Source organism: Schistocerca gregaria, chromosome 5, assembly GCF_023897955.1.
Source record: "Schistocerca gregaria isolate iqSchGreg1 chromosome 5, iqSchGreg1.2, whole genome shotgun sequence".
NCBI classification, from domain to species: Eukaryota; Metazoa; Arthropoda; class Insecta; order Orthoptera; family Acrididae; genus Schistocerca; species Schistocerca gregaria.
In genome coordinates this window covers 601,760,906-601,785,230 of record NC_064924.1, presented here as the reverse complement: position 1 = coordinate 601,785,230, position 24,325 = coordinate 601,760,906, and the positions used below count along the sequence as shown (strand labels likewise).

The 24,325-nt window shown below is 42.1% G+C and overlaps 1 protein-coding gene across 1 annotated transcript in view; it reads right to left on the bottom strand.

Annotated features, from left to right (window-relative positions):
• LOC126272900 (synaptic vesicle glycoprotein 2A-like) overlaps nt 1–24,325 on the bottom strand; it is a 155,795-nt gene that overhangs the window by 100,171 nt on the left and 31,299 nt on the right. Inside the window, exon 2 of the mRNA XM_049976164.1 lies at nt 13,970–14,023. Within this exon, the coding sequence (XP_049832121.1) occupies nt 13,970–14,023 (54 nt within the window). The remainder of the gene's footprint in view (nt 1–13,969; nt 14,024–24,325) is intronic.

The following is a 24,325-nucleotide window of genomic DNA, read 5'->3' as shown; positions in this document are numbered from 1 at the left end:
TTGTGTGTGTGTTTGTGTGTTATTTTATCCACTATATGGTGTGTAGCTCTATCTTTTTCATAATACTATCATTATTCCATCCTGCATTGTTTATTGATAACAGCAGATAAAATGGGAAATGTGCCCTCTGGTGTAACAGACACACAGATGATAGAGGTTGAAAGGTTGTAGATATCATTCAAGAACTTGACCTCTTAGGAGAAATTACCAGAGACAGCCTGAGACATACCACGATGGAGGCAGCACAGATACTCATATAGGCATTATACTAATAAACTGAAGAGCTGTAAATAAAATTTTCAAGTGAAATAATACCAATCAGAACCTAATTAAGGCAGAAATATTTACGAGAGTCACTCCAAAAGAAATGCACACTATTTTTGTAAAAATACAGTTTTCATTCTGCATGTGTGAAAGTTTTACTGTATGTTGATACATCCTTCCTGCTTGTTTTCAAACTTAATTCAACCTGTTCCCGTGAGTGGCGCCATCACAGCATGTCTTCAAGATGGCTGCTACACTTGACATTTGTCAGAAGCAACGTGCTGTCATAGAATTCCTGTGCTGTGAAAACAAGACAGTGGGAAACATCCATAAGAGGTTGAAAAAGGTGTATGGAGATGCTGCTGTTGATGGCAGTACAGTTAGTCGGTTGACAAGCAGATTATGTAATGAAAGTGGGTATGGCAATATTGAGGATTGCCCTCGCAGCAGCACGCCTCATACTAAACACACTCCAGAAAATGTGCAGAGAGTCAGCGAATTGGTGACTGCTGACAGACACATCACAGTGAACAAATTGTCCTGCTACATTGGGATATGGGAAAGAAATGTTTGCAGAATACTGAAAGTGTTGGCATTAAAAAAGGTCTGTGCCAGGTGGATGTTGACAGTGGCTCACAAAGAAACAAGAAAAACGGTATGCAGCGAACTTTTGGCTTCTGCTGGAAAGTTATGGCTACGGTGTTTTTCGATTCCGAAGGACTCTTGCTTGTGGACATCATTCCAAGTGGAACCACCATAAATTCTGATGCATATGTAATGACACTGAAGAAACTTCAAGCTCAACTCAGTCGTGTTCGACCACATCAGCAAAGGCAGGATGTTTTGCTGTTGCGCTATAATGCACAGCCACATGTCAGTGAAAGAACCATGGAAGCAGTCACAAAACTCGAATGGACAACACTGAAACATCTGTCTTACTGTCCTGACCTGGTTCCATGTGATTATCATCTCTTTGGGAAACTGAAAGACTCTCTTCGTGGAACAAGGTTTGAAGATGATGACTCCTTTGCGCACGCTGTCAAACAGTGGCTCTAACAGATTGGTCCAGAAGTTTACCATGAGGGTATACAGGTGCTGTTTCCAAGGTGGCATAAGGCAGTTGAGAGGGATGGAAATTATGTGGAGAAATGAATATATTGTTCCTAAAGGATGTATCTAAAAACTGTAAAACTTTCAAACACGTAGAATAAAAGATGGATTAAAAAAAATAGTTTGCATTTATTTTGGAGTGACCCTCATAAATTTAAGAAAGCAAATTGGAACAAGCTACATAAAATGTAATCCAGTGTCAATACAATATGAGGCATTATAGATCTAAGGGTTCATGCATTACAAGAACTAATACAAAAAGCGTAACTTGAATGTATCCCTAAAATTTCTATTATGTTCGATGTTGCTGTGCCTGTGTTATTCTGAATTACAATGCAGTGTTTCTTTGGACATGCTTGCATGTCCAAAGGAACACTGTATCATAATTCAGAGTAACACAGGCACTTTAATATTGTATTTATCCACTGAAACTGGGTGAGCAACATTCAAGTAAAATGTCTCCCCTGTATGGAAATGTACATAATGGATTTACAAGTACAGTTTGTAGACATGTGGTTTACAACATATGGACATTTGGGTCTGGCCATGAGTCATGCTCAGATAGCCAGATGGTGAGGCAACTGATAAGTGGGAAATCTAGATTTGAGTCCCATTCCTGCACAAATATTCCTTGTCCTCATTTCATTATACAGCTTTTGGTTGTTCACATTTGCAACTGTGAATACATTTCATGTATTCCATCATGTTGTTAAAGAACATGCCATAGTCACTGGAGTTGATGGACATTAGATGACATACAAGGCAAGCCAGAAGGGGCTGTCGCAGGGTCCACACTGCACCCATCAAGCCAGCCTCACTGGCAAATACAGGAACCTTAAGACACAATATCAAGAACCACTCCATCAAAACAAGCAGGTGCAATGGGAAAACTACCTGAGAAATCATTTGATGGCAGATGTGTGGAGAAAACAATATTAAAATATTATCAGAGAAAATAAAAATCCCAGTCATTTTATCCACAATGAAAACTGAAGACGGCCTGATGATCCATAGATGGAGACAGTCAGTAGAATACCTGCTTGGCAAACTCCTCCCAGACAATGATCAAGAGGATAAAAAAGTCTACAGGCAACTTAGACAGGGGCTAAACAATAAATACAATGGTTCTTGAACATCACACCATTTGCTGAAGAAGAAGTAGAACTTGCCAAAATGAACTTGAAAAGTGGGAAAGCTCCAGGATCAGATAAAATCCATGCTGAAGTTCTCAAACAAATAAAAGCATGAACTGCTCTATTCTTAACTGGACTACCAAATGATTCCTTAACATTGGATAGGGTGCCTGCTAACTGTAAATTAGCAAAAGATATTTGACAGATAAGTCTGAGGATAAATATCTGGCTAATTTTAAAAGCTATAGACCAATCTGTTTGATTAACACACTTGCAAGGATTGCAGAAAGGCTCCTCTGTGGCAGTTTACACTTGTACACAGAGCTTCACACACTTAATCAGCATCAGTCTGGTTTCAGAAAGGTAAATGTATTGAAGATGTATTTTACAAAGTGATCGAAATAGTAGACTCATGTGACAAAAAATACGCAACAGAACTATTAATTGAATTGTGGGAGCATTTGATAATTTATGGTGGCCTGCTTTGTTTGCCTGGATGTGAGACCTACAGGTTCCACAGTGTCTATATTACAGCTTCATAGGTCACTGGGAATTGAACCACTCCTGAGCCAATTGGAAGAAGACAAACGAGTGGATCGAGTGATGGTGCATGCTAATGATGTCTCAGCAGCTGATGTGGTGTTGGGGGCTCAGCTTGAGGAGATGGCAAATGCGGTCCTCTCCAGATGCAGCGATGGTGCGTAAACAACAAACGTACCATAGTGCCACAGAAAAACCACATATATAGTCCTTAAAGGTCAACTTTCATTAGACAGAGATGCTACAGTTATATTAGAAAGCATCTTTATCACTAGACAGGCACTCAAGCGATACCAAGGAGTCCAACTGGACACTAAGTATAACTTGACCAACACATTCAGACAATTATAAATAAGGCAAGCAACTTTACATACAAAATTGCCTGTGCCTCAAAAGCAAACTACAAGCCACCACTGTATGAAGTGAGAACCTATCATAATGCCATTTTCATGTCCACAACAGGCAATGCTGCAAGAGTTTCAATGCACTGACTTCAGTGTGCATGGAACAACAAATCCTGCAAATGCACAGAGAGGTGTGCTCCTTAGACTCGAAGGCCTTCAGCACTATGTCAACGGATGCCTCACTAGCGATCCTCAGAGTCTACCCACAAGACATTACTGCAAGATGTTTTGTAGCCTCCTCCTGGTTATGTAAAGGGTACTTTATGAAAGTCCAACAAATCTTAGACCAAAGGGTAACTACCAAGTCCCAACTCCTGAACTCAAAAGTGTGCACATGGCAGAAAGACTGGAACAACAGCGAAACAGGTCGAAGAGTCTATCAATATTCACCTGCTTTCGAGAATGCCTAGTGCTTGGGCACCTAAACCCTAGTAAGGGCCTGATACATTATGTAATATAACATGAGCCATATCCAGTTTACCTTTACAGGTTTAACGAGAAAGGAAATCAATGGAATGAAAAACCAGTCCAACTGGCAAATTTTTTATTTTTCATTCGATGACTAGTTTTGGGCTGAGACCAATTTACAGATCAACACAACAAAGTCGAGAATGGCATTTCCAAATATGTCAAATAAATGTGTAACTTGATATTTTTGGAAATGCCACTTTCGACTTTGTTATGTTGATTTAGAAATGGGTCTCAGCCCAAAACTAAAATATTTGCAACTTGGACTGGTTTTTCATTGTATTGATTAACAGAAGTTTCTGACCCAGTTACTCCAGCATGCTGCAAGTTCGTAAAGAAAGAAAATGATGTCTGTCAGTGTTGTCATATCGGAACACTTGAGCACATTATCTTTAACTGTGATGCCTATAATGGAATAGGGAACCAACAGAGACTAACGAAACACTATATGAGCTTATAAGAAACAACAAATGGTGTACAATAGTAGACAATGTTGCTAATATCATTTTCCAGCATAAAAATGCTAGGGTACAACAATTACAGAAGTTCTCCCATTGTGCACAACATCAACACTGTAGCATCAGTGTGAATAATGAAGCATTAACGCTTGCATCTAGCAGTGTGGAAGACTTGAATGCTAGTGCTGCATCACAGAATGTACATCTGCAACCAAGATAGCACTGACACACGGTGCAGAACCCGCAGTACCACATGTCTCACTTCAGCACAGCTTCCAGATCCACCTCAACAATGGAGACAAGGAGATGATAATTGAAGACACACACACACACACACACACACACACAAATAATAATAATAATAATAATAATAATAAAAACTAAAAGGTGATGTGCTCTGATGCCATTTCAGTGCATATTCACATTTATATATAAGTGCACCAATATTGGCAGTGATACGTAATACGTATCCCCCTAAGGGAAGTCTTTCCGCTCCCGGGATTGGAATGACTCCTTACCCTCTCCCTTAAAACCCACATCCTTTCGTCTTTCCCTCTCCTTCCTGAAGAAGCAACCATCGGTTGCGAAAGCTAGTAATTCTGTGTGTGTGTTTGTGTGTTTTGTTCATGTGCCTGTCTGCCAGCGCTTTCCCGCTTGGTAAGTCTTGGAATCTTTGTTTTAAATATATAAGTAAATATTTCATTTTATCTTAACTATTAATTAGTGATTACTATTATCAACATTACCATTATTTTATTAAAATATCATTGTTATTAGTAGTAGTACTATTATTATCCCTGTTTTTATGTTGACACATAACTTGGTAATCAATCAGAACTTATTTTTTGAGTCGTCAGCCTTCTGACTGGTTTGAGGTAGCCTGCCACGACTTCCTCTCCTGCACCAACCTTTCCACCTCAGAGTAGCACTTCCAACCTCCGGCCTAATTATTTGCTAGATGTATTCCAATCCCTGTCTTCCTCTACAGTTTTTACGCTCTACAGCACCCTCTAGTACCAAGGAAGTTATTCCCTGATGTTCTAACAGATGTCCTATCATCCTGTTACTTCTTTGTGTCAGTGTTTTCCATATGTTCCTAACCCCACTGACACTGTGGAGAATCTCCCCATTGCGTACCTTATCAGTCCATACAATTTCCAACGTTCTTCTGTAGCACCACATCTGAAGGGCTTCAAATCTCTTCTGTTCCAGTTTTCCCACAGTCCGTGTCTAACTACCAGACAATGCTGTGCTTCAAACATACATTCACAGAAATTCCTTCCTCAAAGTAAGACGTTTGTTGATACTAGTAGACTTATGCCAGCCAGGAATGCCCTTTCCGCCAGTGCTAGTCTGTGTTTTATGTCCTGCTTGCTCTGTCTGTCATTGGTTATTTTGCTGCCTAGGTAGCTGAATTCCTTAACTTCATCTACTTTGTGATCCCCAATTCTGATGTTAAGTTTCTCACAGTTCTCATTTCTGCTATTTCTCATTACTTTAGTTTCTCTTCGATTTATTCTCAATACATATTTTGTACTCATTAGACTGTACATTCTATTCAACACATCCTGTAATTCTTCTTCACTTTCACCAAGGACAGCAATGTCATCAACAAATCTTATCATTGACATCCTTTCACTCTGGATTTTAATCCCACTCTTGAACCTTTGTTTTATTTCCCTCATTGCTTCATTAATGTATTGATTGAACATCAGGGGTGAAAGACCACATCCCTGCCCTACACCCTATTTAATCTGAGCACTTCATTATTTGTCTTCCAGTCTTGTTGTTCCATATTGGTTCTTGCATATATTGTATGTTAGATGCTTTTTCCTATAGCTTACCCCCCCCCCCCCCCTTTTTTTTCAATTTTTCACAGAATATCAAACGTCTTGCACCATTTTACACTGTTGAGTGCTGTTTCCAGATTGACAAGCCCACTGAACATGTCTTGATTTTTTCTTCAGTCTTGCTTCCATTATCAACTGCAACATCGGAACTGCCTCTCCAGCGTCTTGACCTATCCTAAAATCAAACTGGTTGTAATTTAACACTCCTCAATTTCCTTTTCCATTCTTCTGTATATTACTCTTGTCAACAACTTGGATGCATGGGCTGTTAGGCTGATTGTACAATAATCCTTGCATTTATCATCTATAATTGGCCAAATTCTATATATTACAGACTTCGGCCAATTTTGGACTATTACAACCTAAGACAAAGGTACAACCTTTTTCTTTTTATCTTCCCAGAACTTCTTCCTGCGTTGGGTAATGGCCAGCCTCTGCTCATTTGACATCACCCTCCTATATTGTGAATTCCATTGTTGGACAGGACATTTCACAGGACTGATCAGCAGTCTGAAACCTTCTCTGTTCTGTATGGTGTCTTCTGTAACATTTAGTTTTCCCAAGATCTTTCTTGTCTCTTTCAGCTGCAGTAGAAGTAGAAGTTTAGTGTCTCATAACATACAATTTCAAGCCATTGACTTAAAAGTACAAAAAACTCGTAAAAACACAAAAACTGGTTTATAATTTCCTTATAATAGTAGTAATATAATATACAGTATTGAATAATTACTTAATTAAGCAGTTAATAATTTATCTTCAAAAGTAACAAACTTTTAGGATTAACAGTCCTAAGTACTTCCTCTCTCGTGCTCAAATCAAATTTTCCAGTTGTCATTTATGAATTCTTCTACTAAATATTAACATTTCTGCACTAGTTTCTCATATAAGGATTTTTTCAGTCTTTCTAAATGTATGCTAGGCAATTCTCTTCCTTTCACTTTGTTATAAATTTTCATACCCATATAATGTGGAGTTTGAGCATAAAGTTTTAAAAGTGGATGGGCAGCATGAAATTATTTTGATTTCTGGTGTCGTAAGCATGTTGAAAATGATTTGCTACAAATAAATCAGGGTTATTGTGTTTTTTGAAATTTGGAAGTGAAATTAAAAATTTTCCTCTTTACCCTATTGTCATCCATTATATATATATATCCTCTTTCTTATTATGTCTGTGGTTGTTTCTATGTTTCTGTGTAGATCTTCATTTCTTCTCTTTATCCAGTTGTTACATTTGTTCTTCTGTGGTCCGAAAGTTTTTCTGAGTATTTTCCTTTCTTTCTTTTCCAGTTCCTCTAGTTCATCTTTTTAACAGTGTTAGGCATTCAGATACTTAAAGTACTTCCGGTTTAATTACTGTTGTCTACTGTTTAATTTTTGCCTCAAATGATACTGACCTTCTATTACATCAGTTTAGGGCGAGTTTATATATAATTTCCATATAGCAGAGATGCTGAGTCACAGATAGGCACAACAAAAAGACTATCACAAATAAAGCTTTTGTCAAGTAAGGCATTCGTCACACACACACACACACACACACACACACACACACACACACACACAAGCACACTGCGAGCTGCAGCACCAGTGCATGATGGGAGTGGCGAGTGGGTGGGAGTAAGGAAGAGGCAGGTATGGGGAGGGGGACAGATAGTAGGATAAGGGTGGCAGACAGTGCAGTGCTGCTGGGTAACACACAGGCATGAGTTGGAGAGAGGGTAAGGCAGCTATGTACAGTCAGAAGATTAGATGGAAGGCAGGGGAGAGGTAGGGAAGGGGGGGGGGGTTGTGGAAAAGGATGAAGTAAAAAGACTGGGTGCAATGGTGGAATGAGAGCTGTGTATGCTGGAATGGGACCAGGGACAGGGCTGGATGGGTGACGACAATGACTAATGAAGGTTGAGGTCAGGAGGGTTACTGGAATATAGGATATATTGCACGGAATGTTCCCACCTGCACATTTCAAAAAAGCTGATATTGTTGAAAAGGATCAATATGACAGGCTGTGAAGCAGTCACTGAAATGAAGGATGTCATGTTTTTCAGCATGCTCAGCAACAGGGTGATCAACTTGTTTCTTGGCCAAAGTTTGTTGTTGGCTATAGATGCGGACAGACAGCTTGTTCGTTGTCATGCCCACATAGAATGCGGCACAGTGGTTGCAACTTAGATTGTAGATCATGTGACTCGATCCACGAATGGCCCTGCCTTTAATGGAAAAGGTGATGTTTGTGACCGGACTGGAGTAGGTAGTGGTGGGAGGATGTATGGGACATGTCTTGCATCTAGGTCTATTACAGGAGTATGATCCATGAGGTAAGGAGTTGGGAGCAGGGGTTGAGTAGGGATGGACGAGTATATTGTGTAGATTCTGTTGAAGGCATAATACCACTGTGGGAGGGTAGGAAGGATTGTGGACAGGGCATTTCCCATTTCAGGGCATGACAAGAGGTAGTGAAAACCATGGCAGAGAACGTAATTCAGTTGGTCCATTTCTGGGTGGTCCTGAATTAAGAGGGGAAGGCTCCTCTGTGGACAGACAGTGGGACTTTGGGAGGTGGTGGGAGACTGAAAAGATAAGACATGGGAGATTGTACAAGGTCTGTGAAGGTTTCAGTGAGACCTTCAGTATATCTTGAGAGGGACTGCTTGTCATTGCAGATGTGATGACCAATGGTGGCTAGGCTGTATGGAAGGGGCTTCTCGGTATGGAACAGGTGGCAACTGTCAAAGTGGAGGTATTGCTGGTGGTTAGTAGATTTGATATGGATGGAGGTACTGATGTACTGATGTAGCCATCTTTGAGGTGGAGGTCAACTTCTAGGAAGGTGTTTTGTTGGGTTGTGTAGGACCAGGTGAAGCAAATGGGGGAGAAGTAGTTGAGGTTCTGGAGGAATGTGGACAGGATGTCCTCACCCTCAATCCAGATAGCAAAGATGTCATCAATGAAATTGAACCCGGTGAGGGGTTTAGGACTCTGAGTGTCTAGGAAGGATTCCTGTAGATGGCCAGTGACTAGGTTGGCATATGATGGTGCCATGTGGTTGCCCATAGCTGCACCCCAGATTTGTTTGTAGGTAATGCTTTCAAAGGAGAAGTACTTTGGGTGAGGGTATACTTAGTCATAGTGACTGAGAAGGAGGTTGTTACTAGTGTTCAGGAATGGTAAGGCCATGGGCATTAGGGATGTCACTGTAAAGGAAGGTGTCATCAATAGTGATGAGCATGGCACCACATGGTAAAGGGACAGGAAGTGTGGAGAGTCAGTAGAAGAAGTGGTTGGTATCTTTCATATAGGAGGGTAGATTCCAGGTAATAGGTTAAAGCTGTTGGTTTACGAGAGCAGAGATTCTCACAATGGCGGCACAGTAACCTGCCACAATGGGGCATCCTGGATGGTTTGGTTTATGGACTTTAGGAAGCATGTAGAAGATAGGAGTGTAGGGAGTGGTAGGGGTGAGGAGAGAGATTGACTCCAGGGAAAGGTTCTGGGATGGGTCTAAGGGTTTGAGGGGAGACTGGAGATCCTGCTGGATTTCTGGAATGAGTTCACTGTGGCAAGACTTGTAGGTGGCTGTATGTGACAGCCAGCAGAGCCCTTCTGCCAGCTAACCCTTACAGTTCAAAACAATAGTGGTGGAGCCTTTGTGCACAAGTAGGATTGAAAGGTAGGCATCAATTTGTGGATGGTGGACCACAGTTCTTACGTCGGATGCAAGGTTAGTTTGCATTTTGAGGGATTCGGTGAATGATGGTGAGAGAAGGTTCAAGGTTAAGGAATTCTGTAAAGTTAACAGGGCTTGTTTTGAGGGCTGAGGGTGGATCACAGTTGGATGGAGGAGTGAACTTAGTTAGGCAGGGTTCAATCTTGGTCTTTGGTTGAGTGGAGTGGTAGGGTTGGTGGTAAAAAAGCGTTTTCACTGTAGTGACCGGGAGAAGGAGAGAAGGTCTTTAACAAGTGTTGGATGATGTAACTTGGGAGTGGGGCAAAAGGTGAGGCCTTTGGAAAGGACTGATATTTCTGTGGAGCTAAGGGTTCTGGAGGAAAGGTTCATCACTTTGTTTCGGGTCTTTTCAGGCTCTGGACTCTGTGTGGCGGTGGGAGGGAGTTTTGGAAAGTGGGGTACAAGTAGTAGGTCTGCGAGATACGGTTTGTCATCTGTGGGGAGACATGGGGGAGGTTTGGAGGTTGTTGCAGCAGTGGTGGACATTGGTACTCCAAGGCAGGAGTAGGGAGTGAGCAGGGTGGAGAGCTTTTTAAGGTGGCTATGTTCATGTTGCTCTAAATTCTGGAAGGTATAAGTTTCAATGTGTGTTATGGTTTCAGGAATTTGGGACTGCTTGACAGGGGAATTTTGTGGATCAAGAGAACGTACTGCAAGGAGGTTTGGGCTTGGTTAATATAGTTTTGCAGGACTATGTTGGTGAGAGCTAAGTATTGACAGAATCTGAACAGGTGGAGGTCATTGCAGAAGAAGGGGTGGCAGCCAGAGATGGATAATTTGGTAATAAGGCCATCTGGGGGGGGGATTCTATGAGACAGGCAACAACACAGCAACAGTATATGGGGCTAGGAGCAGCAAGGATTAGGGAATTTTGGATGAAGAGAAACAAAATAAATGACATTCTTAAACTAACCTTCACCCCTGAACAAATCATAATACAAAAATCAGTAGTGCCAGCATTATGTAAAGGCCATAAAAAAACCTACAAAGTTTCATAATGTCACCTTGAATTAACTTATCAAAGTACACTGAGCTATGGAATACCAGTTAATGAGTAAATATGCAAAAGTACTATTGAAAAAATCTTTACAAAAAAAGAAATCTCACTGAAAAAACTTTCATTAAAGATATTAATTGACCTTTATAACTAGAACGGAGTCCATAACCAGCAAGGATCCACAGCAAAAACTTCTGTCAAAAATTGGATGTAACCTATAAACTGAGAACAAAGTCCACTCTACCAAGTGCCCAAAGCTTGCTGCACAAGCTGATATTGAAATCTTCACTTAAGCCATATAGCTAAAATGAAATGCCGAATACCAGGAAACCAAAACTCGCCACAGAAACTGATATCAGTGTTTTCACTTGATCGATGTAGCTAGAATGAAGACCACAATACCAAGAAACCAAACTCCAAAAGTTAGATGTATGGGCCATAATTTTTGTCTCATTGTAATCCATGGCATGACCAGTGGAAATAAAATGTTCGGAGATGGCAGACTTACAAGGCTGAAGAAGGCGAGCATGCCACTGATGTTCTACAATGACTAACTTTTGGGGTTCTATTATTAATGAATCCGTGGAAATACAGCTGTCTGACAATGAGTCTCTTATTAATTGTGATGGTGGTTACCATTTGAATTTGGAATGGAATCCAGTTGTCGAAAAACTTCGTGTCCTCTGTAGCTGGCTTAGTTCTCTGATGGAACCACGTGAAGACAATCGAATTGATATCGATGCGGCGAGTTTTCAGCATGAAGGGCGAGCGGTGCAGCAGAATCGAATGTACTCAAGTAGTGCACGTGCAATGCCAAGTGAATCCACCATGCATGTGCCAGAGGGGCCTTAAATACCAGAGCTCAGGGAGTTTTCACCAGTATCATATGAAGATGGCCAGAAGACTCTGCGCCAAAATATTGTGGCAGGAAGTTTCAAACATCTACATTTACATCCATACTCCACAAGCCATCTGACGGTGTGTGGCGGAGGGTACCCTGAGTACCTTTATCGGTTCTCCCTTCTATTCCAGTCTTGTATTGTTCGTGGAAAGAAGGATAGTCAGTATGCTTCTGTGTGGGCTCTAATCTCTCTGATTTTATCCTCATGGTCTCTTCGCGAGATATACATAGGAGGGAGCAATATACTGCTTGACTCTTCGGTGAAGGTATGTTCTCGAAACTTTAACAAAGGCCCGTACCGAGCTCCTGAGCATCTCTCCTGCAGATTCTTCCACTGGAGTTTATCTGTTATCTCCGTAATGCTTTTGCGATTACTAAATGATCCTGTAATGAAGCGCGCTGCTCTCCTTTGGATCTTCTCTATCTCCTCTATCAACCCCATCTGGTACGGATCCCACACCGCTGAGCAGTATTCAAGCAATGGGCGAACAAGTGTACTGTAACCTACTTTCTTTGTTTTCGGATTGCATTTCCTCAGGATTCTTCCGATGAATCTCAGTCTGGCATCTGCTTTACCGAAGATCAACTTTATATGATCATTCCATTTTAAATCACTCCAAATGCGTACTCCCAGATAATTTATGGAATTAACTGCTTCCAGTTGGTGACCTGCTATTTTGTAGCTAAATGATAAGGGATCTATCTTTCTATGTATTCACAGCACATTACACTTGTCTACATTGAGATTGAATTGCCAATCCCTGCACCATGTGTCAATTCGCTGCAGATCCTCCTGCATTTCAGTACAATTTTCCATTGTTACGACCTCTCGATGCATCACAGCATCATCTGCAAAAAGACTCAGTGAACGTCCGATGTCATCCACAAGGACATTTATGTATATTGTGAATAGCAATGGTCCTATGACACTCCCCTGCGGCACACCTGAAGTCACTCCTACTTTGGATGACTTCTCTCCATTGAGAATGAAATGCTGTGTTCTGTTATCTAGGAACTCTTCAATCCAATCACACAATTGGCCTGATAGTCCATATGCTCTTACTTTGTTCATTAAACGACTGTAGGGAACTGTATTGAATGCCTTGCGGAAGTCAAGAAACACAGCATCTACCTGTGACCCCGTGTCTATGGCCCTCTGAGTCTCGTGAACGAATAACTCAAGCTGCGTTTCACTCGACCGTCTTTTTCGAAACCCATGCTGATTCCTACAGAGTAGATTTCTAGTCTCCAGGAAAGTCATTATATTCGAACATAACACGTGTTCCAAAATTCTACAACTGATCAACACTAGAGATATAGGTCTATAGTTCTGCACATCTGTTCGACGTCCCTTCTTGAAAACGGGGATGACCTGTGCCCTTTTCCAATCCTTTGGAACGCTATGCTCTTCTAGAGACCTACAGTTCAAGATGAGCTCCAAATGTCAGTGTGGCTTGGCCTTTTTCACATCAACTAACATTGGCAGAGGTGCAAGAAGTGACACGCGTCAGATAAAAATCCTAGACCTAGCTAGCAACCACATGAACTGACAACTTACAACTGATACCAAAATAAACTTTTAGTTTTGATGTGTAAGTTCAAGTTTACCACAAGTTTCTGTTTTCACTCATTATCAAGATATAGTCTTGTGAAATCAGGTTAATGTTTTCAAAAACACCCTTTATATTAACAATGAACAAAAATAATCAGTTTTTGAAAGTATAACATAATTGGAGCAATAAAAAAATCTATTCACCAAGTGACTGTAGGACACAAAACACATATAAAACTTCAGGAATTGGGCAAGCTTTTGGAGCCACTGATTTCAAAAGCTAGTACATTCCCTTAGCTTTATTTGTATTTTCTTCTGTCACTGCTTATTGAGTAGATGTTTTTATCTATTCAATTATATTTTATTTATATTAGCTATACATACATATGCATTTTTGTTAAGTTAAAATAATCCACAATTTTAACTGTTTCAGTTTCAAAAACTGGTACTGCTGTTCCACTGCAAAGTGCAAAAGAAAAATAGTCTTCTTCCTGCCTCTGGAGTTGTAGTTCTAAGATTGCAGCCCCTTGGTATTTCTGCTAGAGCAGCTGCTCCATTTCAAGCTTACCTGTTAAGGAGGCAGCTGTTTCAAAGTCTGCAGCATCCTTCAGGTCTACAGGAACTGAAAGGATAACCACACACATTTAATTACAGAGTTTCAGATGATAACACTTAAACTAAGCTATATTTGACACTATTACATTTTCAATTGCTTTTAATAACAATCAGGAATGACTCATAATTAAAGGCTCCAAAAGATATATTAAAACATTTTTCAAAAATGTATTACAAAATATAAATTATCAGGAATCATTTCAAATATTTTCCACATGGGTGTAAATGATGACTGTCAAATTTTTTAGAATATTAATATTGACCAATGTTTTTAAAATAGGTAATAGTCTCAAGGCAGCTCCTTGAAATGCCAGTTAACTGCATTTAGCTAAGGTTTGGGAAATGGCTTCTGTGAAATACAGGTCTTATGGGCCTCTAGAAGGCTCAACCCTATGAATCTAAGGGAGTCATCAGCTTGCATACATTTTCATGTTCCACTATTTACATTGACTGGGAATTAGGAGCATGGCTGAACCTACACTTTCATATCCTTGTTTCTGTACCTCTTATTGTTATTTTATGTATCATTAATCAGTGTTTAATATTAGTGCTTTGATATTGTTAAAGATACTTTTTTCTGGTACTGGAAATTTGTCTACTGTAGTACAGGCATGCTAAGATTGTAACCATTTCACCAGGAATGCACTAGTACACAGAAACCATTTCACCATCTACCGTGACTTTCATTAATGATTAGATGCAATACAAGTATGAACATGTATTGTTACTTTCACATGCCATCAAGTTCCTTGCTTGCTAACAGTATTTGATGATGGTTTGGAGAAGAGTGACAGTTCTAAACTAGAGGCTCAGATGACTCCATGTTGGAATCAGATGCGAATTTCTCGATCTTCGCTATCAGGTGTAGAATTGTAGGGCTCCCCTTAATAGGACAGGCATACAATAGATGCAGGAAGCGGTTACTAGGGTAACGGATTATATGTGGTGTTGACATGTTTTTTTTGTTAAAGACACCACCCTTGGGATCAGTGACGAACTGGCTGTCAACATTGGATTTACATTGTGCACTGTGTTCTCAGAAAATGCTTCTCCTTGCAGATCAGAGACAGAAATGGTTAATATGGTATTAGTAAACCACAGGAGCATGCAGTGCCCCAGAATTAGTATCACTTATTGAAGGTTATAATGCCCAGATAGTATCTGGAACATAAAGCTGGCTAAAGCCAGATAATAATAGCAATGCAATCCCAAGTTCATGTTGGAGTATTTATCATTAGGATAGGCTAGTTGTCCATGGTGGCACCATATTTACTACAGTCAATAGTTCGATAATATCTGGTGAATTTATCACAGATCCAGAATATGAATTAATCTGTGTGAAGTTAAGCCTCAAAGATCAGTTAGAAGTTGGAATCGATACTTTTATAAATGCCTGGGTGAGGGGGGCTGTAGCACTAGAGCACTTCGGAAAGAGCTTACAGAATGTCATTAATAATTTTCCTCATCATGCTTTTGTATTTGGCAGTGAATTCAACTTGCCATGCACCATAAATGTTGGGAGACTCACTCTATGAAAACTGGTGCCAGAGACAGGAGTTCGTGTGACGTTATTGTGAATTATAGTCCAAAAATTACTTCAAGCTGATAATTAGAGTACTATCTCATGACGGTAATGCATCTTAGGCCTCTTTGCAAGAAACAGACCTGAATTTATCACATTAGTTAACACAAAAGAAGGTGTCACTGATCATACGGCCTTGACAACTATGACTATATGTTTTACAAGGAATGATGAACTGCTGAGTAACTGAGTAGTCAGCATCAAATATTCAATGATGAGGATGAAATCAGTCAGTCAGTCAATCAATCAATCTCTGTATTCATCCATTAACAATATACACTCCTGGAAATGCAAAAAAGAACACATTGACACCGGTGTGTCAGACCCACCATACTTGCTCCGGACACTGCGAGAGGGCTGTACAAGCAATGATCACACGCACGGCACAGCGGACACACCAGGAACCGCGGTGTTGGCCGTCGAATGGCGTGAACCATATGTGCAGTTGACGGACTTTGAGCAAGGGCGTATAGTGGGCATGCGGGAGGCCGGGTGGACTTACCGCCGAATTGCTCAACACGTGGGGTGTGAGGTCTCCACAGTACATCAATGTTGTCGCCAGTGGTCGGTGGAAGGTGCACGTGCCCGTCGACCTGGGACCGGACCGCAGTGACGCACGGATGCACGCCAAGACCGTAGGATCCTACGCAGTGCCGTAGGGGACCGCACAGCCACTTCCCAGCAAATTAGGGACACTGTTACTCCTGGGGTATCAGCGAGGACCATTCGCAACCGTCTCCATGAAGCTGGGCTACGGTCCCACACACTGTTAGGCCGTCTTCCGCTCACGCCCCAACATCGTGCAGCCCACCTCCAGTGGTGTCGCGACAGGCGTTAATGGAGGGACGAATGGAGACATGTCGTCTTCAGCAATGAGAGTCGCTTCTGCCTTGGTGCCAATGATGGTCGTATGCGTGTTTGTCGCCGTGCAGGTGAGCGCCACAATCAGGACTGCATACGACCGAGGCACACAGGGCCAACACCCGGCATCATGGTGTGGGGAGCGATCTCCTACACTGGCCGTACACCTCTGGTGATCGTCGAGGGGACACTGAATAGTGCATGGTACATCCAAACCATCATCGAACCCATCGTTCTACCATTCCTAGACCAGCAAGGGAACTTGCTGTTCCAACAGGACAATGCACGTCCGCATGTATCCCGTGCCACCCAACGTGCTCTAGAAGGTGTAAGTCAACTACCCTGACCAGCAAGATCTCCGGATCTGTCCCCCATTGAGCATGTTTGGGACTGGATGAAGCGTCGTCTCACGCGGTCTGCACGTCCAGCACGAACGCTGGTCCAACTGAGGCGCCAGGTGGAAATGGCATGGCAAGCCGTTCCACAGGACTACATCCAGCATCTCTACGATCGTCTCCATGGGAGAATAGCAGCCTGCATTGCTGCGAAAGGTGGATATAGACTGTACTAGTGCCGACATTGTGCATGCTCTGTTGCCTGTGTCTATGTGCCTGTGGTTCTGTCAGTGTGATCATTTGATGTATCTGACCCCAGGAATGTGTCAATAAAGTTTCCCCTTCCTGGGACAATGAATTCACGGTGTTCTTATTTCAATTTCCAGGAGTGTATATTCGATGTTAACAAATTTCTCTTCTTCAGAAACGCTTTCCTTGCTATTGCCAGTCTACATTTCATATCCTCTCTACTTCGACCACCATCAGTAATTTTACTTCCTAAATAGCAAAACTCCTTTACTACTTTAAGTGTCTCATTTCCTAATCTAATTCCCTCAGCATCACCCGATTTAATTTGACTACATTCCATTATCCTCGTTTTGCTTTTGTTGATGTTCATCTTATATCCTCCTTTCAAGACACTGTCCATTCCGTTCAACTGCTCTTCCAAGTCCTTTGCCGTCTCTGACAGAATTACAATGTCATCGTCAAACCTCAAAGTTTTTACTTCTTCTCCATGATTTTTAATACCTATTCCAAATTTTTCTTTTGTTTCCTTTACTGCTTGCTCAATATACAGATTGAATAACATCGGGGAGAGGCTACAACCCTGTCTCACTCCTTTCCCAAACACTGCTTCCCTTTCATGCCCCTCGACTAAGGGTGATTGCTGATTTTTTAATCCCTTGTGGTACCCATGTGTTTGTCTTCTCACTAACTTTTTAATGGGAATGTCACATCATAGCAATATTTATAATCAGTAAGAAAACTGTAAGACTTTTTGTCTACATCATCAGTTTCTTCTATGCCCCAATGCACCCTTTTTAGCTTACTATTAAAAACCCTTATGTTGCTTGCATTAATAAGTCTTCTTTGTACATATTTTTCAAGTACTGCATTTCTTATTTTTCTCATTCCTTGTCATTTTTAAAGCCATATGGTCAGAAAAGCCTGTATCTACTACTTCAATATTGTACTCACATTGCGTGGAACACAAAATGAAAATATTCAAAAGCATTGTTCAATATGCCTTAGTCAAGTATATTCCATGCAAGGTCTTAATCCTTTCGTGGTTGTTGGGACACATATGTCCCACTACTTTTGGACATGATTTTAAACACTGTTAGGTGAGTTTCATACTTCTGCATAGTGCTGTCATCTGTTGACAGTCCTTCTGAACTTGGAAAAAAATCGAAGCACTGAAGGCTGTGGCTGGTGAAATGGGCTGCCGCATGGTTTTCATGCTGTAGCTATTGGTTCTTATGTCTCAAGATGATTTTCGCCCTTTTCTTCCTGCTAAAACTGTATCATAATTTTCTTGCTACTAAAAATGTCTGAAGTAACTATTTTTGATGGTTTATGTTCCTTAGATATTTAGAGACAATAACTATGCTTTCTAAAACTCATTTTTCAGTCGATTTACAATTAACGGGACATATGTATCCCTGTGACCATTGTGTGGCTCTATATTGCCTCTGTGTTGCGATACTGTAGTTCTCTTATTTCATAGAAATACAGTTTTTCTGTATATTTTTGTGCTAATGAAAGCACAGTGTGTGGTTTACAGTAGTTACCTATAATTTTTATTACAGACGCCATGAGACAGTGAAATCCTGGATTTTTATTTTCACTGCCAGATAACCCATAAAACTCAGAAATTGATGCTGATGACGTTGATATTTGCAAAGATATTTCATTTTGTAATTGTTTATCTGCTCCAAGGATCTCATTAGAAAGGTGGACAGGCAGTCTTACAGAACAGATTGGTACCAACGATGTATTAAATCCTGATTCATTGATGATGAAAACAACTGAAGTGAATTGTGAATAAAATGATGAAACTGCTAAATCTACAGATACTGATTGGGCTGATGATATAACACAGTTTGAAGGACTAAATTTACCTTCAGTGCTTGAACCAAAATCAATATCAAACGTCACTTTGACAGACAATGAATTTGTGTATTTTGACCAATTATTTGATGATTCTACAATATAGCAGATCTACTTTCAAACAAATCTGTATGCTGAACAGAATAATAGTGCACTATGGAAAGAGCTGACAATTCAGGAAATTGTGGCATCTCTGATGCGAAATGACACTTCTTTGATTATTCTCTTTGGCTTTGCGTTCTGTTCTTGTTCACTTGTGCCGTGTTTGACACCCATTTCTGTATTCGCTCTGTTTAGTGCCAAAGTAAACCTTAATTCTTACTCTAAAAGTGTGTTATTACAGTTCTATGCCACGTATAACCCACAGTGGTGACCACATTTTCAACATCGTGCTTTGGGGAATTAGTTTTTGCTTACTTTCATCAGTAATAGACATGGATCTACCACTGTCGTTTTGTGCAAACGTGTCACACCCTAGCAATTGTGTTTGTGTTTTTAATAGTGTTCCTAATGTGCAGTTCGTTAAAAGTGAACAATTTTCTGGCTCCTGCCATGACAGTGACCACTTAACTGTTGCCAGCCCAACATGGTCACTCTCAAATGCTAACACGCAGCAGGGCCTGGACAGTGCCTGCCGCTCACCGACATAGTGATTCATGTGAAGGACTTTGTGTTTCACCCTCTGTTTAAGCAGTTGCCTTCTGGCTGGTTCGATGTGCAGATGCAGTTCGAGAGCGGTACACTCCGAAAGCTCATATGCGTGAGGTCGCACGTTCTTACTTGCCTGGCTGCACCTTTCCTGCTGTTGGTTCCATGCGGTTGCAGTTGGACCTACAGGACGCACCTGCCCCCTCTTCACAGGATCCTTCACATCGTGTGACCTTCGCTCATTGCCCCCCCCCCCCCCCCCCCCCCATCGCCGTCTCCTACCAAGGTCCCACGTCAGTCCGGCCCAGTTCGGACGTTCGTGTCCGCGCTTCGCGAGATCACTCACTTTCCGTGGCTATTGCACCGACTCCACAGCTGCTGTTGCCTACTGGCAACACTTCGTATATGCCGCATTCCAAGGTCAGTCAACTGCCGCCGCTCGTACCCCCTCCCCCCCCCCCCCCCCCTTCGACAGACCACGGATGCCTCCTTTTGTGGGTCTTGGCAATCAGCCACAGCACCTGCCACTGAATCCAAAGCACGGATGGCCCTCCCATACATCACAAAGCTCAATGTCTGAACATTACAAAATTGTTGCGAGCGAAAGAAATAGTTCAGGATTTACTGGATTCAGGTGTGCTCCAACCTTCTGACAGCAACTGGTCCTCTCCCATTCACGTGGTGCCTAAGAAAGTCGGTTCGCTCTGCATGTGTGGCGACTACAGTTCCCTTAATGCTAGTACTATTACAGACTACTATCTCATTTCTCATATATGGGATTTCACACAGTTACTGCATGACTAGAATTTCTTTTCTGTATTGGACTGTTCGAAGGCATATCACCAAATTCTGAGGCATGCGACATTCCAAAAATGGCAATCATTACACCTTTTGACCTTTTCGAATGCTGTTTCATGCCATGCGGTTTAAAACTGCTGCACAGTCGTGGCAACGTTGCATTGATTCGATTTTGCTGCCACTTCCTTTCGATTTTGCCTATTTGAATGACATACTTATCTTTTCCTTGTCTGTGGAGGAACACAAATTTCACCTTGACGCAGTTTGTGCGGCTCTTGCAGCCAACAGCGCGGTTATTAACGTTGGCAAATTGCAGCTCTGTTCCAAAACTGTTACTTTCCGTGGCCATTCTGTCTTGGCAAACGGCCTCCGTCCTACTGACTCACGAATTGCGAACATCCTCGCTCTGCCCCTCCCTGAGGATTACGCACAATTACGCCGTTTCCTAGGGATGGTGAACTTTTATTGGCGACATATACCTCGGGCTGTCTCCTTCCAGTCAGCTCTAACCGACGCCCTCTCCAGCAAAAACACAATCGGAAAGTATCAACTGGACTGGACGAGGCCCATGCTGGACGCTTTCGACAATTTGAAAACCGATGCTAGCGAGTTGGCAGTACATGCTGTCATCCAACAGCACACTGCAGACTCAACACAGCTGCTGCAGTTTTTCTCGAAAAAGCTTATGAGGAGTCAGTGTAAATGGTCAGCCTTCGACTGTTGGCTCCTCATGGTTTATGAGGCAGTCAAACATTTCAGGAGCGACGTCGAAGGACACGCTTTCACCAACTGTTCTGATCATAAACCTCTTGTTGATACCATCTGCAACCCAGTGAAAGACCTCCCACCGCACTGCTTCCAGCACATGGACTTTGTTTGCCAACATTCTTCGGACGCTTGTTACATCCGCGGTGCGGTAAACATAGTTGCCGACTACCTCTTCCGCATTTCGATGATCTCTACCCCATTGACCTTAGAGGAACCGCTGTAGCTTCAGGGCGAAGATGTGGATACATGAAGTCTGCTCTCAGACTACGGTTCTTTGCTCATCATCAAACCTATTGTCCTGCACGGGTCATGAGTTCCTATCATCTGAGACGTTTCTAGTGGTTCATCCCGCCCCTTGGTGCTTTCCCTCCTTTGACATGGGATTTTCGACGCTTTACATAATCTTGCTCACCTTGGAACGAGGCAACAACACGCCTCGTAACCGAACGCTTCGTCTGGCCAAATGTGCGGCACGATTGCACTCGTGGCCACACACTTGCATTCCTTGTCGACGGAGCAAAGTGAGCAGACATGCGCAAGCACATTTAGGACAGTTTGATGTCCCCAGGGGCCGCCTGCGCCACGTGCACATTGACGTGGTTGGTCCTCTCCCCCTTTCTGAGGTATACAAATAGAGCCTTTCTGTGATCGACCGTGTCACCTGTCAGGTTGAGGTGGTCCCCATGGTGAACATTATAGCTGAGACAACCACTCGCGCATTCATTTTGGTGTGGGTGGCTAGATTTGGAAGCCCCTATCACTTACCACGGACCGGGGCAGCCAGTTCGAGTCATCGCTTTTCGCTCACCTGTGTGAGTTGTGTAGGGTGGCGAAATTTTACACGACTGCATACCATCCACAGGCCAATGGACTAGTCGAGCAATGGCACAGAAAATTAAAAGCTGCACTCGTGTGCCACGGTGGGCTTTGGTCAGAGGCTCTGCCGTGGGTATTGCTAGGAATTCGCTCCACTCTCAAGGAGGACGTCAATGCTTTGCTAGTGGAGGTCCTGTATGGTGAACCACTCGTCCTGCCTGCCAGATTCGTCGAGGACACTTCTCCGACAGATGCTACTGACCTGCCGGCCCTCATTGAATGAGTGCGTGCTCACGTGGCCCACCTTCAGCTACCTCTACCTCGTGCACACACCACGCGACAGGTGTTTGCTCATAAGGACTTGAATTCTTCCGATTTCATCATGTTGCAGGATGACCCTATTTATGCAGCTCTGCAACCTCCTCTCTCAGGCCTGCACCACGTATCATGTCATGGGGTCGATACATTTATGATTCTACTCAATGGCCCTCCGTGTACAGTTTCAGTACAACGTTTAAAATCTGTGTAGTCCCTCCCAGAGCCACTCCTTGCCCCTCCCTGTTGACTTGCTTCCGCCGACGCCTCGCCTGCCACCAACACCTCTGCAGTCTACGTTGACTCACCACCACCTGCGCAGCTGCCCACCTCGCGAGACCATGATGACGACATGCCCGAGCCCCACACTTCACACACTGGACACTGCCTCCACCCACCGCACTGGCATGAAGATTTTTTTTGTGGATATGTGCTAGCTACACCCAGCTGTGCTCTGCACTGCCGGGGTGCCGGGGGAGGGGGAGGGGTGGCTCTGTGGCGTCTCTGATGGGAAGTGACACTTCTTTGATTATTCTCTTTGGCTTTGCATCCCGTCCTTGTTCACCCACGCCATGTTTGACATCCATTTCTGTATTCACTCTGTTCAGTGCCAAAATAAATGTTAATTCTCTCTCTAAAACTGTTATTACGGTTCTACAACAGGTATAAGCTACAAAGTAAAAGCTATTCTGGCATAATAATAGTAATGGGTATCCGTCAGCTATCTGATGCAGCCAGTTACTGGAACTCAGACCCATAACTAAATGTAAATGCAATATCTAATGTTCTGCCACTTACTCGCTGTAAGAAAATAATAGAGAACTTTCACTGCAATGATAATTTGTTTCAGCCAGCAAAAAATGATTGAAGTTATGACAAGCTGTATAAAACCATTTATATTGACACTAAACAAAAACTGTTTAAAAGTTTGTCACCTGTCTATTTCACTGCTTGTTGATGAGTCAATGGAAGCATCAAAGGTAGAATAAGTTTTAAACAGTACATGCCATTGAAACTCATCAAAAGAGGTTACAAAATTTGGTGCCTTGCTGATTCAGACACGGGTTTCATTGCAAATTTTTAAGTTTGGACGGGTAAATCTGGCGCCAGTGGAAGGGAATTCAAAGGCTGCCAGATGTGTGAAAGAGTTGTGTTGGAATTGTGTAAACCTTTTTCATCTCCAATACAATTGTTGTTTTTGACAATTTCTTTACGAGTTTTAGATTGAGAAAGTACTGTGATAAAAGGGCTTTATAGCTGTGGTACTGTCATAGGAGACAGAAAAGGACTACCTGAAATTTTCTCGAGTTAATTACCTTGTCTAAGCCCTGGAGAATTCACATTTGCTGTCATCAGAAGAAAACTACGGGATAGATCAACATGTCCTGTTGTAGTACATGTTTATAATAGTACTATGTGTGGAGTAAACAGTTTTGATGAGCTAAGAGAATGATTCATGATTGGCACACTATCAGTGAAATGGTGGAAGACTTTTTTTTCAGCTATCATTTCGAATGAGATAGGCAACACAGCTGATAAATGGATTTTCACCCAGAGTGACCAAGGGTCCATTACCTGCCTTCTATTCCAGTAAAAGAGATGTCACTACTATGCCAGAGTAGGTCAGGCTTGCGAATGTCAGGAGTCATATTCCAAAGGAACTTTAGGCCAGGAAGTGGTGTAGGTTTTGCAGTACAGAAAAGACTGAAAAACGGACAAACTATGAGTAAGTATGCTCTTCCTGTAATGTTCCACTCTGTATTTCACCTTGCTTTGACATATTTCACGAAAAGTAAATAATGTTCACTAACTTGTGCCCATAATGTTCCATTCTATATTTCAACCTGGTTTCACAAATTTCATGTAAAGTAACTGATGTTCTATTACACAGAGAACTGTAAACAGCCAGAATGCAGTGCTAGGATCCCAACGTCTATATAAAACAAGTGCCTTTTGCAGTTGTTAGATTGGTACATCTGCTGCAATTGCAGGTTATCAACATTTAAGTGAGTTTGAACGTTGTTTTATAGTCAGCACACGAGCAATGAGACACATATCTCTGAGTTAGCGATGA